This window comes from Amphiura filiformis, chromosome 14 (genome assembly GCF_039555335.1).
Source record: "Amphiura filiformis chromosome 14, Afil_fr2py, whole genome shotgun sequence".
NCBI lineage: Eukaryota > Metazoa > Echinodermata > Ophiuroidea > Amphilepidida > Amphiuridae > Amphiura > Amphiura filiformis.
In genome coordinates this window covers 52,536,044-52,556,208 of record NC_092641.1, presented here as the reverse complement: position 1 = coordinate 52,556,208, position 20,165 = coordinate 52,536,044, and the positions used below count along the sequence as shown (strand labels likewise).

Sequence of the window (20,165 nt, the reverse complement as noted above, 5' to 3'; positions counted from 1 at the left end):
GGCTTGCAAGAGTATCCTCGGGTTATTATTCTGCATTTCATGCTCACTCAATCACGACACTGTATATTGTGCAAAATAACAAATTGATTTCACCTCAATACTGCACCAATTCAGACCGCAAAAACAGGAACAACAAACTAACAAACAAATCAAAAATTGTGTCAGTATAATAATGTTTGCGTCTTGCAGGCGATATTGAATTGGCCACTACACACATGACAAAGGATTTACGTTGCAACAGAATAATTTAATAATATGTGACCATCCACCACAACTGAGCCCGGATGTCTCCAGTGCCACTATTGAGATATGCTCCATTGAACTTAACAATAAACAATAGGAAACAAAGGATTTATTGACTGTTTTATTGATTTTCACTACTTAAATGTCAAGTACTATAAGACATGATATACATCATTTTGAAGCTAATTTCAAGCAGAATATTTTGGTTGAATATCTCAAAAATAATGATTGGCGACTTCAGGGCTCAGTTGTGCTGGATGGTTACATATTAGCTTAAAGTAAATGTGCATTAAACCGCGTTCACGGAAACTGTGTTTCAATCCATAAAATGAATGGGTGGGGAAATACATGAAGCAAAACAGACTGTAATACCTCGAGGGTTTCAGAACCAGAAAGCCTTAACTCACTATGAACTGCTCTTATAAAATTAGCGTAAAGTTGGCTATTTGCTTTTGGGCTTCAGAAATCGATATTATTTCTTCCACAATGTATTTTATTTTCTATTGAATTTTGTCATAATTAATAGACTGTATCTTCTAAAGTGCCCTGGTGAATTTATGCTCATTTTATGGGATCGTGTGATTGTGAGTTGATTCTTTGTGGCTCTCAACCCTCGACCTCTTAAAAATATTCGTAAATTACTCAACATTCTTAGCATAGATAGTGAACTATCTATGAACTCAAGTATCTGCATTTTCGTATTTAGTGTCGCTCATTTAAATTTAAATACAAGTAAATAAATATTGCCGCGTTTACCCTTTGCTATACATTGATACACCTGTAAAATTAGCCACATGAATTATATCATTGTGCCAAGTGATTCCACGAGGAAAGTACATATTTGTGATGATGCATCGCATGTACCGACCCCATCGTGAATACTGGTGAATATGCCCAGTATTAGTAATACTATGATTGTTTGCTGGATCATACTGACTTACAGCGATGTATACGTGATTTTCCTCATCACAAGTAAGACCTGCTGGCTTACCTGGTTTCCCATCAACAGTGAAACTTTCCATTGAGAAGATGACATCACCTGCATAGTTTACTGCATGAACTTTCTTGACTTCCCAATCACTCACAAAGATGTACTGCTTGTTATTGGTTGCCATGAAATGTGGCTGGATGCTGAGATTGACAGTGTTGATCAACTTTTCATCATCACCATCATGTATGGTGATCACCTTCCTGATCCTACAACCCACCAATATATCACCATTGGAAGCAACTGATATGGACCATGGTTGTACCTCAATGGATTGACTCTCATCTGTTCCTACAGAAAACATACGCAGATACGTACCTTTCTCATTGAAAAGTTTCACGTATTGAGACTCTGTATCAACTATTGCGATTTGGCCATGTGATGTAACAGCTACGTCACGAGTAGATACCATCCATGCCTCCGGTTTGTCATCTGGTGGGCGGAGTGTGCACTTGAACTTACCGTCATGGCTGAATAGATATGCGCGTCGTGGTGGGTGATTGTCTTTTTGCCATTTAGGAAATTCGGTAACTACCACATCAGAATTGTTGCATACTGCGATACAACAATTTTTCCGAAACTCTCCCTCTGTCTCCCCTTTCTTACCGAATTTCTTGATGAGACGCCATTTGTTGCTGTTGTCTGAGCTTGTTGACTCCGATGCAGTCTCACTTTGGTATGCCATTGCATCAGCTAAACCTAAAGTATCAAAATATTGAGAATTATGCGTTTGCCTATAAGCGTATGATATGTTGTAATTTTATTTTAAAACAATGTAAAGACCGTCAAATCGCAAATATCAACTGGCTAAATTAATATGCAAAAACTTTACCAACAATTTTTGGGCCAAGTTGGACAAAGTTTACCCAAAGTAGGTTACAGCCTTATTGTAACAAGCTGAGGAGGACGCCCTCAATATTTTTCAAAATTCTGTTTTTACACGATTATAATGTACTTTATAAAACTAACTTTCCGTGCAAAAGTCAAATCTTCTCATGTAGTTTTGTCAAAATCCGATATTTTAAATAAAACGCAGGAACCGTTGTTTTATTATCACGATGGAAATATTAGTCGAACGCGTACGCGATTTTCATAACACAGTACGTACATATTTAGCTGGAACAATAATAATTTCCTTACCATCGATCACATCCAGTGCTTCCTCTAGACTTGGGCGATATTTTGGGTTTGCGTTCCAGCATCGAAATATTAGATCTCCCAATGCGTCGGGGAATTCCGGTGGAATAGTTGGCGTGGCGTGTACTGTGGCTACTTTATAAACCACATGTGCTGACAATTCTAGATCTTCAAATGGAGGTTTTCCCGTGCCAATCTCCCGTACCATCATTCCATACGCGTAGATATCACTCTTGAAGGAGAAGTGATCATTTGTGTGGATTTCAGGCGCCATGTAACGCCACGTTCCTTTGGCGGAAGAAGTAGTCTCTGAGTCGGTCATCTCTCTAGCTAGTCCAAAGTCCGATAGCTTTAATACATTACTTTCAAACAGAAGGGCGTTGGAAGCTTTCACATCTCTATGCAGGAGCCGTTTTTGATGAAGATATTGTAGAGCTAGGGCAGACTCTCTTGCCCATTTCTTCAACAATTTGATGGGGGTTTGAGATCCTTGGTGTTGCGTAAGATAGTCGCGGACTGTACCATTTGGCGCGTATTCAAGTAACAAGATCTTTGAAGCCAATCGATCATCCAAGACGTCGTAAAGCTTGACGATGTTTGGATGATCGATATTCTTCATTAGCTTAGCCTCTTCTTTCATGTCAACTTCTGCAATACACTTTGCTGCTGCTTCGTTTATATCGTAGTATGGTGTCTTAAATGTTACTTTATACACGATGCCGTAACTTCCCCTTCCAAGCTGTTTGTGAAATTCCAGATCCGATACTTGTAGTTTTGGTGCTTCAGGACGAGATGACGCTGTTGCTTTATACCCAGCCTGTGAGGAAATAAATATCAACCTTAGATGTATAGAATATTATTTGATAAATGTTTATAATAGTGGTTAGTTTAACAGGGGAACCAATGTAAATGCAGCATGATCTTCTGAGCATTTTGATACCTTTTAAAAGAATCGAATCGACCACAAAATTAGTAGGTGCCGGCCAAAAAATTTGGACAGGGGAGTCTGTGGAGTGGGATGGAAATTAAGACTATACATCAAAAAAAATATAATTTTCTGTTTTATTTAATTGATATTGGTATCGTGTTATACGTTCTTGCTGTCTAAGATTCCTTAAGGAGTGTCATGCCAAATGAAAAAGAAAAACAAAGTGCAGGATATGATAGAAATAATTTCCCCACCGTGGTGCTACTCCTCATAAGACCACATTCCTATTCCTATTTGGGTCTATATCTCAAAATGACGCCGGATGACATATACCACAATATATTGCCGAAGTCACATGGTTCCGCTACGGTGCGGTAACCGCTCTAGTTTTAATTCACATTCGGAATAATTTATACACATGTAAAAGTAACTTGTCAACTAAATTTTATATTATTTCTATACAGCACTTGTATAACATAAAATCACTTACCGATACGGATAAATCCTCGTTGTCCGCCATAGTAGTTCCCTGTTACACCAGTATGTATGAGCATCGAAAACCAAGAGTCAGTGAACCCATTCTCTCAATTCAATAATGCATAATAGAAGTTCAATACTAGTCTATTGTGAATAAAATAGGAAAATATCGCAAATATGGGAATTTTCCTGTTTAATGCTTAATAATCAAGTTGCTTTTTTTTGTGTGTTTAAAAATTATATTGGCAAATTCCAAATCTAGTCTTCAGAATCTTTCTATTGCCTTACTTCGATGCAACATGAATTTTTAATGTCAACATGTGACGCGATAATGCGCCGTTAGTTTCGAAAAATAATTTATAGTAGTAGGACAGTAGTATACAAGTGTTATTATTAAAAATATACAATAATAAAGTTATTCATCATGGTTATTCTCAAGAATTTTTTGCGAATTCTTTGTCGTGAAAAATATCTCAGTCAAGCGAGCATATGGCTGTGTCGTTGTAAAAAAAGCCTGATATAAATAATATATATTGTTGACTATAATGTCAAGAATAATTTGACAACACGTTTTTGACTAATCTGATATATTTTCATACAAAAAGGTATTTAAAAAAATATTATACTTGACGCCTCAGTGTCAGCCGGAGGCAACTTCACCTCCAGAAATGTTTGGTGTGGTAGCACTGCTACCACACTGCTACCGTAGCAGAGTGGATAAGTTTCGGGCTTCATGGTTTTGTCAGTTGAAATTATTTGCTGATTAGTACTTTTTCGCTTTTTGGGGAGTGTGTGGACAAAAATGGGCACACTATCTAAAAGCTCATGTAGGGTAAGGGGGCGAAAAGGTTCTCCCTTGTCACGTTTGGCTACGCAACTGTTTGCTAGTACTAAAGGAGCTTTGTACGGGTGTAAATCTTTCACCCTTGTCACATTTGGCTACGCAACTGTTTGCTAGTACTAAAGGAGCTTTGTACGGGTGTGAATCTTTCACCCTTGGGAAACTCAAGAAAAGTTGAATGACACATTAATATAATACAGTAAGCAAAAGAATTAAGGCACCAGTTATGTTAAACAAAGACGGATATATAATAATTGCAACCAGCAGCCAATAGCTGCATCTTTTAGCTCGAATTTAAGACCTTATTCGTTGAAAACGTTCAAGAAATAAAGACACAACGATCGCAATCGATGCAAATTCAAAAGTTGCAGTTTGCTCCATTGCATGCCAAATTGATTTGTACACAAAGCGTTCTCGAACAAGAAAACTAGCGCCGTGCTTCTATTGATCTGATTAGCACGTTAAAACTGGCGTCATGCTTTCATTGATTAGAACACAAAAGTGCAACTTTTGATTTCGTTTCTTCTTTAGGTTTTAGATCACCGTTTCTTTAATTCTCAACCAATTTCAACAAATGATGTCTTAACTCAGAGCTAAAGAGTACAGGTATTGATTGCTTGTTTACATTTTGACATATTTGTCTTTTTTAGGATATACAGGGGTGAACATAACTGGTACCTTGATTTTTTGGCGCAGTGTATTTACAAGGCAGGTTCCAGGGCAATATTTGTCTTTATTGTTCAGAATGATACTGACATTGTTTAGCTAACATTATGTGAGATGGATAAGCAGACGTATATAGTACTAACTCTTACGTAATGCGCCAGAGGAAAGGCTTTTTGGAAAAGCCTCGGGTTTTTTAATATAAAAGGGTCAGCATGGTCAAAGATACCCACGGGCAAACCACGATGCGCCCTAATTTCTTTATCGCATACTTCTGAACAATCTTTACAGCACCCTCAATAGGGTAAACTTGGCCTTCGAAAATTGTGAGAACTCTGAAATCTGAGATGGCACTATTAGAGTCGTAAAATTGGGGATTTCTTCCCATAAGGGTATTGTGCAGTAATATTTTCTTATGTTACTTAGATAAATCAATGGTAAAGATGTGTGTTCAAAGAAATGTTCATATATTACTATACATGTAATGTTACACCTTTCGTGATGCATCAATAGGCAAAATGTGTGATCCAAAGCGGGGATATGAGACAGATGTCGGGAAATTAAACAAAGCGGTTTGGTATCGAAGGACTATCCATATCATAAGAAACAATAATAAAAACAATAAATAGGTTTACTGGCCGCTCGAAAATAAGGCGCGTCCTTGCGTCAAATACCCGTGGAAGTAGGCGCGGACCCGCAAATTTCCTACGCTACGGGTCCGCGTGACCCGTAAAAATTGAACCAAGCAAAGAACAGAAAATCCTAGTTTTGTTGTTCCACTGGAAAATCTGGTTCACATAATAGGTCCAGCTCCCTGAGTACACTTTCATTTTAGTTTCACATCAAGTTTTCAACCCGGGTTTTCAATTTTCTACAATCTAGACATACCGTGATCGCCGTAGCTAATTTTCTCTCTTGAAATTTTAAAGGCATGGGTCCGGCGTCGGACCCTTGAAAATTGATGAGGACACTTGAAATTTCAAAGGTAACTTAATACAAGATGTAAGGGGGATTTAAAATGATGTTTAAAGGAGATTTGCAACTTTTAAAATGCACCAATTTTAATATACTGTTATCAATCTTTGTCAATATTTTGAGTGTTTGGTAGCAAATTTTGAATCAAGTTGGAACTAACACGACATTATCAATTAAATTGTCATAACAAGATCAGGTATTTGGTGTCGGACGGGTTACATAACTGCGGACTTTCTTGATTTGAGGAGTTTATATAAACGATAACATGGCTCTGATACTTTTGTCGAAATAGTGTTTTCCACGTAGACATGGTGTAGGGTTTCCTGTTGGATCTACATGGGGGCACTCAACTTCAGAAGTGACGGTATGAGCCTGACAATAGGCCATTTTTTTGAAGTATAATATATCAGTTGACCCCCTGTAAAAAAAGTCATACCCGATGACCCCTTTTTTAAATTTTTAGAATTGTGTCATCAAAATTCCACAAAATAATGCGGAAACTTTTAAATTATCTTATTGCAGGCAGTAACTTGGTATCGTAAATTTGTGAAATATGGAACAAGAAATTGAATTTTGCTCCATTTTCTACGCAATGACCCCTTTTTTGAAATTTTATACCCAATTACCCATTTTTTTCCAAACAAATATGAACTCCTTTTTCATTGGTTGTACAGTAACGCACAAGCACGTTTTGTACCGAGATGCCCCGGACATAACATTTAAGACACGGTCGCTATTTCAAAACCCATTATGCGCCTGTCACACTACACCGAATAGGTCTTCCGTACAAGAAACGGATGGTATTTTAGTAAATCCGTTGTTGTTCGTCAATGATCGTTTTATGTTCTTTTTATGTCCTGCTATCATCCGCCAAATGCGTTTCGTGTTAGGTGATGTTCGTTAAGTCCGTCGGCAAGTTTTGTGCATGCACAAAACTTGAAACGGAGTGTACCGAATACACATGTTCGGTATTTATCCGATGTGTGTTCGTATGGTCCTGCATATTGCCGGAGTTTGTTCGCTCTCCTTTCGTTCATGTTCGTTCTTTGTTCGTTCCGCTCGGCCCGTGTTCGTTGCAAATACGTTCCTTCACCACCGGATAGCATATATTTATATTCGGTGATGTACGTTGACCCAGTCCGTCTTAGTGTCACACTACACCGGATCGGTCTTCCGTACAAGAAACGGATGGTATTTTAGCAAATCCGTTAGTGTTCGTCTTATGTTCTTCATATGTCATGCTATTATCCGCCAAATGCGTTTCGTGTTAGGTGATGTTTGTTTAAAGTTTGTTTGAAACGGAGTGTCGACGGACTGTGCCGGATACACATGTTCGGAAGTTGTCCGATATGTGTTCGTACTGTCCTGTATATTCCCTGGGTTTGTTCGTTATTCTTTCGTGTATATACCGCAGGTGTTTGGGAGGTTTCGCAGGTGCTTGTGCCGGATGTAGGCCTATGGCGAACATGTGCATCGATCATGGGGGGGGGCACTTTCTAAAAGGTGTGGGAAGCAATATCAAATCCCCCCCAGTACTTTTAGTAGTGACTGACAAGTAGAAAAAAGGGGGAAAGGAGAAAAATAAAAATAAAGTGAGACAAACTGAAGAGAGAAGAGAAGAGAAAAAGTATTTTTGCACGTAATTTAGTAGGTCCATGCATGTAAGTAGTATTGGGGAGGGGCACTTTCTGAAGAGTAGAGGACGCGATATCAAATTCCTTCCAGTTTTAGTGATTGACAAGAAAGAAAAAAGAAGAGAAAAGGTTAAATTGTCGATATATGCAGGGCCGTGACATTTTGTCACCAAAGTCAGTATTTAAGACGGACTTAGGTCTATTACTGACTATCAATCCATGCATGCTTTACCTGAAATTACGAGTCTGAAGTCTTATATCTAAGTGTCAGTGGACCAGTGTAACATTTTAAATTTTGCAAATTCAGTTCGGACCTTCTTTGTTTTTTGTTTAAGGCAATAATAGTGTAAAAATTATGCACCAAAAAACAATTTTCCAAATTTTCCATTTTTAAAACTAAATTATTACACAATAGGCCTAATAATGTAAATACAGTCCCCATGCAAATGGCTTCAATTGAACCTTCATTTTGAAAAATGGACAAGTCTTCCTTTTTGCTTCTGCTTTGGACATCCACGTGTTATGTTTAAAACAATTGTTTATATTATACAATAATGGTAAAAACATTTCAATGGCTTCAATTAGGCTTTCGTTTCACCAATTTGTGGCTTTTTCAAACTAAAATAGTATCCAATAATAGTGCTAAAATTGATCCACAAATGGCTTCAATCGGGCCTTCATTGTCCAAGGTTTCTCACCTATATTGCCCCCTGGACGCTGGCTGCCCTAATATGTAAGATTTGTAGCCCTTTTTGTACTTTTTAGCCCATTTTTTGACCATTTTCGTCAGAGTTTTCCCCTCAAAAGTTGTCTTTCCCCACTTTGTCCACCCTCTGAAAACGTGCTGGCTACGCCACTGCCTCTGACATACTGCAGTTACTGTCCGTTTTCCTATACACAATACACAGTGCTCTCACCATTGACGCGTGACCTCTACAAATGATGTATGTTGGAAGAATGGCACTTGACTAGTTAACATCACTGTGTGAAAAATAACCAGCCAATATTTAAAGTATTCTCCAAACTTCTAGGAAATATATTTCTCTAACATGACCTAAAATTACAGCTAGGTTAGATGTTCAGAAGGGGTCGCACTTTCGTAGAATATGAGTGAGGGCAAAGCATAGCTAGCTCATAGCTAGCCAACTCCCCGTGTTAATTGAATGGAGATTTGACCGAAAATATTGAGCTATATTGGTAACGGACCGCTCCGCTCTGAAGGATGCCACAAAAAAACGGTACAAGCTACATTTAAAGTATTCTATGAAATTCTAGAAAATATAATTTTGTAACATGTCCTAAATTTTTAGCTAATTTAGGTGTTTGGAGAGGGTCGCACTTTTGTGTTTTAGGAAGGATAATTATGTAAACGACAAATAACACCAAAAATATGAAGAAGTTATTTCCAAACCGTGTTAAGTCAACAATCATTATGTTGCTCATTTTCAAGAATAAAAAAAAAAAAAAAGCAGGCCATTGTCTCATTTCGTGAACAAAGGTCCACATACCATTGTTTCCTTTATAATCGGTTACCCAAATGAAGCTATAATACCAGCTTTATTGCGATATCGCACATGTAAAACAGACACATGTGCACAACCAGAGAAGATCCGATTTAATCAGTTGAGCTGTTTCAATGAGTGTTATCTTGGTTTAATAGCTTCTAATGGGGTTTAAGTCCTGCAAAGGTCGAGATGAATTCTACTGTAGACATGACTGCATCATGAGGGGCCCAAAACCTCTCAAACACCCTCTCTTCCCCCACTTTTCTGATAGGATCGACGTCCCTGCTGGTGCCACATGGGACGGATTCGCCGGTCATTTATCGGACGTTGAACGATCGTATATAAGACGCCTGCAGGATTATGTAATCGATCAAAAACCAAACGTTTTATACAAATTTTGAATTTAGCCTGAATCCATAAATATGGCACCTCTCGCCCTTTTTCAGGTCAAGGCTGTTTTTACCATTATGCAGCGATGTATTGTTGAAGCTATTTCACATACATGTCTAATACCCCGTTTACATTGGGCGAAAGTCGTAATCGAATTCACTAAAGTCGTAATCGACTTAATTCGTATCATAAGTGTAAACAGGTACAGTCGTAGTTAATCGTAATTCAAATGTCGTAATTCCAATGATGACTTGTATCATCATTCATTTCAAGTGAATTCGAATAAGTCGTCATTAATTACGACTTTTCGCTAATGTAAACGAACACGTTGTTGAATTCGTATTTACCTGCCGTAACCACTGGTAACAAACGAATTCGATATTTGTGAATGCGAATTTCGAATCGAATTCAGCCGATGTAGTGTAAACACCCACCAAACGAATTAATCTGCTGTCGTAATTCAAAATACAGCTTAAGTCGATTACGACTTTTGCCCAATGTAAACGGGGTATAAAACACTCTAGAGAAAGAATTTTGCCATATACTGCTGAAATATCTTTTGTTGATTTCGAATGATAATGTCTTAACGTCGTAAATTTTAAGGTCACATTTCTAAAATCAAAACAAAACATTGCGACGCAGATATTTCCCGACTTATGCAATTTCATCATCGTATCAGTGTCTTTATTATTTGTTTGAGCCCTTTTCCAAATGTTCGTGCTATTTATACATAAAACGGCCAATCTATCTTTACAAAATGCGTCATTTTAATGTAAACAAAAGGCTAAAGATAGCATTATGAGATTTATCTTTTATTATTACACTATTCCGTTCATCTGCCTCTGTGGCAGAGCGGTAAAGACCGGGACTGATACTCAACGACGTGTGGAATCGTTGGTTCGAGTCCCCTCGAAGCCTGTGGGAACTTTTTTTTTTCTTCAAAATTCATGATCGCATTCCGAAATGAGTCACTTGTCGCTAAATCATGTATCGTATCCTTAACTCGAGGTTAACGCAGAGGTATTACAGAAACCGATTAGACATTAATAATTTGGCATAAATCAGAGTTCTGATTTGTGATTTATTTATCCTTCTTTACATTACATTTCATATATCTACATATGAATAACATATCATGTTAAAACTGATACACATTCACAAAGTACTTTCGTCAATCTCTGTACCTTTATACATGCGGCTAACATTTCTGTCAATGAAATGACTCGTTCTAACAATGCTATACAATATACGATGCAGCTTATTGGTGAATGATCAAATGCTCATCACTATAGCTACTACACAATATGATCAGCAAAATATATACTGGAACACACGAGGTCTAAAATAATACAGTTCTTGATTTGGGATTTATCTGATAGACATGCAAAAAGTACTTTTATCAATCTGAGTACCTTTATAAAAATGAAATAAATCTATCTGATGCCATATACAATATATCACTACTAGAATAATCAGCAAAAATATAAACAAGAACACAAGGTGTTTTGACCCTGTCGTAATCCATCTTTAATATTTTGGAGCAAAATCATTTTGTACCACAGGGTAATTGGCCATGTGATTCATTGAAGGGAAAGGAGCAATTGAAGACCTGAGCGCAAGAAGCCCGTAAGTCCACTTGGCCCCACAACATGTATACACTAAAGTTATGTATAGTTGGTCGAATCCAACGAAAAGTGTACACGGCATGTTCAGGGCCATAACTTAAAAGTATTAATCAATTGGCATTCGTTTTTGTATTGTGTTTATTCGCCTTGATCATACGCTTCGCGCCATATATAATAAGACCCCTTCTGTGAAAAACTTAGACACAGAGACCCCAAAACATGCTATTTTTACCCATTTTTTCAAAATATTTCTTAAGGTATTTTTAAAAATATCTAAATCAGTTATGAAAAGAAGTCATTAGATTCAATCTAAATTGATTTCCTGAAAGGTGTGTATTCAAAGATTGCCTGTTCAATTTTTCACATATTTGTACGTAATTATGAATTTTTTGTGATATTTTTTTGAGTGGTATTTTTTTACATTACCTACGAATACAATTTTTCATAGCACTAGATATATCTTTAAAAAATGGAAATCACTAATAAATGCGCAATTGATACAAGCTTTGATATGTCAAATACTGAAATGCATTGCATTCGGACATCTTTATTATTGTGTTTAGCTGCCAGAAATTCTAAATGGCACAAAGGTAGGTTTGGTAAAAAATATGCATTACCTCCGAATACATGTTAAAAGCTGTGTCATTTCGACAAAGTGAGAGAATAGTAAACAATAGTTAAGCAATAGGTGCAGGGTAATACACTCTTTATTTCTACCAAGTTTCAATAGCCTGCGTTTAAATATTTCTGAGATGTCAACAATAAAAGCAAGTATTCGTAGGTAAATTTCGGTAACCGAATGTTACCTACGAATACAATGTGACATCATGACAGTATTGTGAAACACCGCCATTCACGCCAATGCCCATATTGGTACATAACGAAGGCCTGTATGTTTGCTATCAAATCATATGTCAATGAAAGTTGCGAATTCACATACATGCCCACCATGCAAAACTGAATACGGCTTAATTGTTGAAAAATATGTACTGAAATAGACGACGGTCTGCTCATTTGAAAGAAAAATCAGATTCAAAGAAGATTAGAAGGGATAAATACTTGGATTTGTCAACTGTCATGTGTGCTTCATTTTAAATGTTTACCGACCTTCTGGTTTCTGAGTAATTTGTGTCCAAATTGATTTATGCGAAGGTAACTTTTGACGTTTTCGCTAAGGTTACCTACGAATACCATGGAAAAAACGACTGTTCTCATTGTCTCATTATCTAGACAACACAGTGATGGACCCTGGTATAAAGCTAATTGTAGTTGCCCTCAAACGAAAGGCCACAAGACATAACTGACTCCAAGATGGACTTCACAAGTCTGCAATAACGGTTTTAAGCGATTTGTGTGCAATTAGCAAATTAAAGTCACTTTAGTGCCTTTGTTTCTTACTTCAATCCTCTTTCAACCGCTGTGAACCGACATTATTAATACATGATATAGGGTCTAAAGTATCAATAAACGCACATAAAGAAAGTAATACATTCAAAGTGCTTTATAAAATGAAGTTTCGATTGCGATATCCACCAAAAGTCTAATTCTTACCTACAAATACTGAAATGTTACTTACGAATACAGCCTAATACATGACATGTGTAATGAAGTGTCTCTACCAATGGAAATTAATTGTCAAAACTTTAAGCGGTACCCCAGGACACTATTATTACCCATATACGGATTCATTCAACAATTATTTATTATGTAAAATTGCTGATTAACTACTTGTATATCAAAATGAAGTGGTCAAAATCTTGCTAAAAGCATCAAAATTGTTTTGATCTAAAGTAATAGCATTTATTCATTTGGACGTACCATCTGAAAGAGATCTAAAAAATACCATTTTATTAATTCATTACCATAATAGCAAAATTTAAACCTCTAAACTCAATATATTGTTAAATCGCTCATGTTACCTACGAATACCCGGGTTTCTTCACCTTTTCATTGTATAAAGCGTTAGGTGTATGCGTATAAATAATTCCTATTATTCTTGAACACATATATCCTACTCGTTCTTATACAATGTGTAAATTGATTCATACTCATTTGATAAATAAAATACAGAAACTGACCTAAACTTCATTTTCAAAAATAAATTAGCATAAATTGACTAAGATCATATTGATCGCGTTATGAAAATAAAAACAAATATTTTCTGGTTGAGCTAGTATTTTCCTGACACCCTGTGGTCTACATTACACAAAAAAAGCGTTAATGGGAATATTCCATTTGTTTTAGGTTTATTAGTATTGCGATAGTGAAAGCATCCTAGTGGTATTCGTAGGTAACATTGGGTTTTGATATCACATTTACTATCACACGTCCTGGATTTATTTTTCAAGATTAGTAATGGCACTTTTGGTTCCTATAAGGCCAATATGTCATCAATAAATGGGCAAAAGGATTTTTTTATATTTTTGGCCCGTGGACACTTTTGGTTGGATTCGACCAGTTTCTTAGGGTTTTATAATGTTTAATTTAATACCAGTTCCAGGGTGAAAATATCATGAAAGGATGTGAAAGATTTGTTTTGGTCCCTGAACATGTATAAAACATTACCAAACTATACGAAACTTAGACTAATTCCAATCAGCCGTCTACACTTCGCATGTACTGTGTATGCTTCGTAGTGACGACTGATTATCTTACAGCCAATATCATGACGGACTTATGAAAACTATTCAATGCGACATCAGTTGTGCGCCATAGCGCGACTGACTAGCGGCGCCCGCGTACCGCGTCGCTGTACCGCGCCGCTGTGACAAGATCGCGCTCTGAACTTCTAAAAACAACAAACTCGGTCAAAAGGTCAATTTGGACACAACTGCGCATGCTCTATGCCACAGGAATCCTGTTGCAAAATCCGTCACTTTTTTTCCACGTAGTTTTCTCAGTCGTCAATCCAGACGGTTGACGACTGAGGGCAGCAGTCTATACGAAACTATATGAAACTTTAGTGTATATATGTTGAGGGGCCAAGTGGACTTACGGTCTTCTTGCGCTCAGGTCTTCAATTATTCCCAAATTATGTATGCATGGTTATTGAAACCCTAACCTGATACCTTTTTAAATTATACAAGCTCCAATTGGGTGATCTGCGTGTATTTACATTGGCATTAAACAATACAACATTGATTATTTCTTCAAATAAAATGTACACTCATCATACTCATATCAATCTACAAAATGATAAAGTAGAGTAAAGTACAAAAGATAAACTTAAAATAAAACGCAGTATCAGTGATTCATTAAGCATACGCTGTGGTGATAAGACCGAGAGCGATCCTGTAATAAGGACAAAATTTGACACGTCCTTCAATTAAAATCATATTAAAATTATTATAAATTAATAAATGCGTCTCATTTGTTGGGAGTGAAATTGTACAAAATAATGCACGCGTAATGAGATGTTGATGCGTCTATTGCATGAGCCTATTTCATACACGAGAAAAAAAATAAAGATGTTGGAAAAGGCAAGCAAATATAAATGCATCCACCCGCAAGAAAAATGAACGCGTCCGAAAGCACCGCGCGTAGTACGCGGAGTGTGCGCCCGTGCAATTATACAATATTTATGCACGGTTAGTAATTTACTAACGGAGGCTACGATCATGATGATTGAGCCTCGCTATCAAGGAGTGTATGAAGTTCGTATATTAGGCTTATGGCTTTTAGTGATAGAAGTCTCTTTTCGTATGTACCCTTTACGGTAACACGTATATGATTGAAACTTCACGTCTTTCCAGAAATGTTGATATCTTCCTTTTTGCAAATTTTGCATATTATGCAAAAATGGTGAAATTTTATAATTGTTAAGAAAATTGTGTAAAATCATGTTTACATAACGTTATTTACAAATAGAACCTCATAATAATTAAGTTAAATTTATGTCATACATGTAATTCATAATTACCTTTACCAACATTAATTACAAAAGTGTGTACATTTTTTTAGTTCAGAGGTAAGTTTTACTTAATTATTATGAAGTTCTACACAATACAAAGCGTTAACTTCATCAATTGTACAATCGGGATTCAATATTCTATTTCACTAATTTTAATTTTTGGCAAATTGTATCAAATTTTTTAAGTATATATCATTTAATTTGTACAGCTATATCGAAAAAATAATGTATCATTCAATCTCTTCCTAGTTTTGTGAGAACGGGTCACATATTACTTTAATTAAGTTAATTTACAAACTCGAAAACACGTAACAAATATGAAGATGTTTATGTTTTTTTAACACAATATAGTGTTAAAATTCACACTTTTATAAAGTGTTGCTCTGCTGTTTTTGCAGTGTGAATCACAATCGCTATTTCACATTTTGTTTACGCTTAGTTCGATGATGGGGCGCGCGACAACAAATAACAAGAACGGAAAACGACCTTAAAAGCGTATAATATTCCTTATATTTGTGGGTTTCCTATCCTACAAATGACTCGATGTTTTATTAATAAGCTGTCTTTCATGATTTCGGTTAAGTTTAAGCTGATTCACACAAGCAATGATTCTACTCACAAAAATGTTCGAGTCACATCCGTGAAACTCTTCTTCAGTTTGTTTGTTCATATAATATTGGTGTCAAAGTGACGCCGAAATAGCTCTCTTTTAGTCGGGAGAGGGGGATAATCGTCTGGCGGTTACGTGGATCTGCCAACGCCAGTTCGAAACTAGGGGTCCTTCGTTGAGAGATTAATGGGAGAAGCCCAAAAAAGGGGTCTTTCCATGAGACTGGGGAAAACTTTATCAAAAATGATCTCACCTTCAAAGAGGAAACAGTTGACACATAATATGATATTAATTAAATTTGAAATATTTAAAAAAAATGGGAGTTAATATATAATGTGACCGCTCATCTTCAACTTCAAAAATATTTGAAAAAACTTTGCCATAATCGATTTTTGATAAATAAAAATATGTTATTAATCATAATAAACTAGAAATTATTCTGATATTTATTACATGAAAATACTAGTAGGCTAAATGGTTATAAAAAGTTTATAGAATTAGTGGCAGTAAAAGCAAGATGTAAACTATGTTCACGGAAATGTTTTTTATGGATAAAATGAATTAAACAAAAATGAAGCAAAACCGCGTGAAATACCTCTTAAAATTATTGGTAAGGGTCTGGCATTTTGTTCGGAAGAGGTTCAAGAATTGTTAATGACCATTGTCAAATGTTTAACCCTTCCCTATTACGAACCCCAAATCATAATGTGAGAAATGTTTCGGGTTTTTCATTATCCCCCTTCCGTAGAAAATAACAGCCCCCTAAATACTCAAATTTAAACTCAAATTTATTAAACTGTGCTTTCTCGCCTAATTTTGCTCATGTAAAGTGCATCAATATTTCCGAGTTTTTACCCTTGGCTATACATGGATACACACCTGTCATTGGCTACACAGATTGTATCATTATGCCAGGTGATTCCACGAGGAGCGTACATATTTGTAATGATACACTTCATGAACCTACCCCATGATGAATACTGATGAATGTGACCAGTATCAATATATGCGTTATTGTTTGCTGGATTAAATTGCCTCACAGCGATGTATACGTGATTTTCCTCATCACATGTAAGTCCTACTGGCATACCTGGTTCCCCATCAACAGTGAAACTTTCCAATGAGAAGACGACATCACCTGCATAGTTTACTGCGTGTACTTTCTTTACCTCCCAATTACTCACAAAGATCTGCTGCTTGTTATTGGTTGTCATGTAAAGTGGCTTGATCTTGAGATTGACAGTGTTGATCAACCTTTCATCATCAGCATCATGTATGGTGATCACCTTCCTTGTCACACAACCCACCAATATATCACCATTGGAAGCAACTGATATGCACGATGGTTGTACCTTAGTGGTTTGAGTCTCATCTGTTACCACAGAAAACATACGCAGATATGTACCTTTCTCATTGAAAAGTTTCACATATTTAGACTCTGAATCAGCTATGGCGATTTCACCTTGTGATGTAACAGCTACGTCAACAGGAGATATCATCCGTGCCTCAGGTTTGTCATCTGGTGGGTGGAGCGTGTACTTGAACTTACCGTCATGGCTGAATACATATGCGCGTCGTGGTGGATGCTTGTCTTCCCAATTAGGAGAGTCGGTAACTACCACATCCGAATTGTTGCATACCGCGATACAACAATTTAGCTGAAACTCTCCCTCTGCTTCACCTTCCTTGCCAAATTCCCGGATGAGACGCCAATTATTGCTGCTGTGTGAACTTGTTGACGCAGATGCAGTCTCGCTAGCTTGCTTTTGGAATGTCACTGGTTCATCAGCTAAACCTATAGTATTCAAATAATGGGAAACTATGTATTATTAATTCAACGAATAAAATTCATATCTTTTAAAACGCTGCAAAAAGGTTGTTAAACAAACCCGGGACATTCATGTAATCAAACGCTTGTAACTTTACTTCTTGAGGTCACATTGCATTCAATGAGGTGTCATATTGTGCAGGATTGCATCTTTTAAATAAATAAATTTACCCATTATATGATTTAGTTTTAAAATTCAGATTTTTTTCAAGCATAAGGATACTTTTTTGGCCCATTATAGTAGGTATTATAATACACGTTCAAATGCAGCCCGATTAGAAAGCAAGAGCATTCATGCAACAGGTACAAGAAATAAGGGTTCATCATAGGCGCCTACAGCTTACATACGGAAGTGAGCGAACCGAAACAGTTCTGCAAAAATTAACAAAATAGGTTTTGTAAACTCTAAGGAACTTTGTTTTCTTTGAAGAATCATTTTTCAGTTTTACGTCTACAGAGTCTATAAGAATCGTTCTAAAACTTAAGACTCTCATAATGAAGGTTCGTGGAAACTATAATAGTTGGAACATAAGAAGTTCTTAATTTTCTTTGCAGCTCTTCGCTAAGTCGAAGCTCTACTTTTAGAGAGAACGTCGCGTTGAGTAGCCTATCATTATGTACGATCCGCTAAAAGTCCGTTTTCACCAAAAACCCCAGAAAAAACAAACATAAAAGAGATGCCCCGGGTTTAAGTAGTATAATCCATGCGTGCAATATAATATTTTAATCCAATATTTTCCTAAAAGCTTATATTTTTCATAATGACTTGCTTTGTAACTGTCTTAACGTACACATACACCCCAGATACAAACATCAGGGCTGGATCGGATCTTAAATTTTTTGCCACTAGCCACTCAGGTGTGTAACTTTTTAGAGTTATACACGCCCGACAAACATTTTACAAGCCCGAACTTTAAAAAAAGTTACACACCCGACAGCAAAAGTACATGCCATTTGCGTGCGGCGTGTGTAAAAGTCCAGCCCTGACCAAAATGCTCTACACAATAAATCAATGCAATACATAATGAAAGAAATAATAAACAAGTAAAGAAATAAAATAGAAGTACAAAAGAAGGTGGGAAAATGAACGAAGACGGGAAAAGATGAGGGACATGTAGACCTATATACTGAAGAAAGACGATTGTTACCCTTGTATGGCGGGTACATTTCATTTTTAGGGCGAGGAAATGAAACATTGTCAAGAGAAATGTATGAATGGGTAATCTATAACACTTCATAGTATTACGGTTTCTGAAAACGTTGTACATAGGCCTAATGTTATTTGAATGTTGACCGAACATATTTGATATGGCAAAAAACGTTTTACAGCAACATTTTACATACGGCATTGTTTTGTTGGTAATAGTTATTCCCGGAATTATTCTAAAACGTTTTCGTACATGATGCAGTCATGTCTACAGTAGAATTCAATTCGACCTTTGCAGGACTTAAACCCCATTAAAAGCTATTAAACCAAGATAACACTCATTGAAAGCAGCTCAACTGATTAAATCATATCTTCTCTGGTTAAATACACACAACATATGTGTCTGCTTTAAACGTACAATGGAGCAATGAGCTGGGATTATACTTTCAGCTGGGTGAACGATTATAAAGCGAGCGCTAGAGAACAATTGTGTGTGGTATTTGTTTACGAAATGAGACAATACGTGCTTATTGTTAACCAGCGTTCTTGAAAATGAGAAACATGGTGGTTTGCAGACTTAACACGGGTTGGAAATAATTTCTTCATATTTTTTGGTGTTATCTGTCATTTACATATCCTTCCTAAAACACCAAAGTACGAGTATTTCCAAACATCTAAATTAGCTAAAAATTTAGGACATGTTACAAAACTATATTGTCTAGAATTTTAGAAGAGTACTTTTAATATTGGCCGGTTATTTTTCACACAGCGACGTTAACTAGGCAATGTACTATTACCTATAACATTAACTAAAACACCAAAGTACGAGTATTTCCAAACTTCTAAATTAGCTAAAAATTTAGGATATGTTACAAAACTATATTTTCTAGAACTTTAGAAGAGTACTTTTAATATTTGCCGGTTATTTTTCACACAGCGACGTTAACTAGGCATATCCCCATACTTTTAACGTAGGCTATTTGTAGAGGTCACGCGTCAATGGGAAAGAGCACTGTGTATTTTGTATAGGAAAACGGACAGTAACTGCAGTATGAATCATATAACGTAGCTCTAAGATAACTTTACAGAGTAGTCAAAAACCAATTTTACCCAATTTCAAAGTTTCATATCTCAAAATTGAAAAGTCTGTTTCGAACCGTTGTTACAAATAATCTTAACGACCATCTTTCTAAAAGTATTCTGTCAAAAAATGAGTGAAAACGAATTTAAATTACATATGTGGTGGCAGTTTTACGTTAAGGGG

General features: G+C 36.4%; 2 protein-coding genes across 2 annotated transcripts in view; both read right to left on the bottom strand.

The window, feature by feature from the left end:
* Positions 1 to 995: 995 nt before the first annotated feature.
* LOC140170499 (uncharacterized) lies at positions 996 to 3,894 on the bottom strand. The gene is made up of 3 exons (XM_072193856.1): positions 3,787 to 3,894; positions 2,372 to 3,185; positions 996 to 1,930 (listed from the first exon to the last, which is right to left on the bottom strand). Exons 1-3 carry the CDS (start codon positions 3,814 to 3,816, stop codon positions 996 to 998), a joined length of 1,779 nt encoding a protein of 592 aa, XP_072049957.1. The 5' UTR covers positions 3,817 to 3,894.
* A 12,537-nt stretch (positions 3,895 to 16,431) lies between these two features.
* The window catches only part of LOC140169074 (uncharacterized), a 30,101-nt gene continuing 26,367 nt past the window's right edge, over positions 16,432 to 20,165 (bottom strand). The window contains exon 2 of the mRNA XM_072192350.1: positions 16,432 to 17,721. Coding sequence (XP_072048451.1) covers positions 16,778 to 17,721 — 944 coding nt within the window. The 3' untranslated portion in view covers positions 16,432 to 16,777. The remainder of the gene's footprint in view (positions 17,722 to 20,165) is intronic.

What these genes read in the sequence shown, in the direction of transcription:
- LOC140170499 (XM_072193856.1), bottom strand. Translation starts at nt 3,816, where the DNA reads ATGGCGGACAACGAGGATTTATCCGTATCG. An exon ending in ACGAGGATTTATCCGTATCG is followed by an intron (nt 3,186 to 3,786) that starts GTAAGTGATTTT and finishes ATTTCCTCACAG; the next exon opens with GCTGGGTATAAAGCAACAGC. An exon ending in AGCACTGGATGTGATCGATG is followed by an intron (nt 1,931 to 2,371) that starts GTAAGGAAATTA and finishes TTGATACTTTAG; the next exon opens with GTTTAGCTGATGCAATGGCA.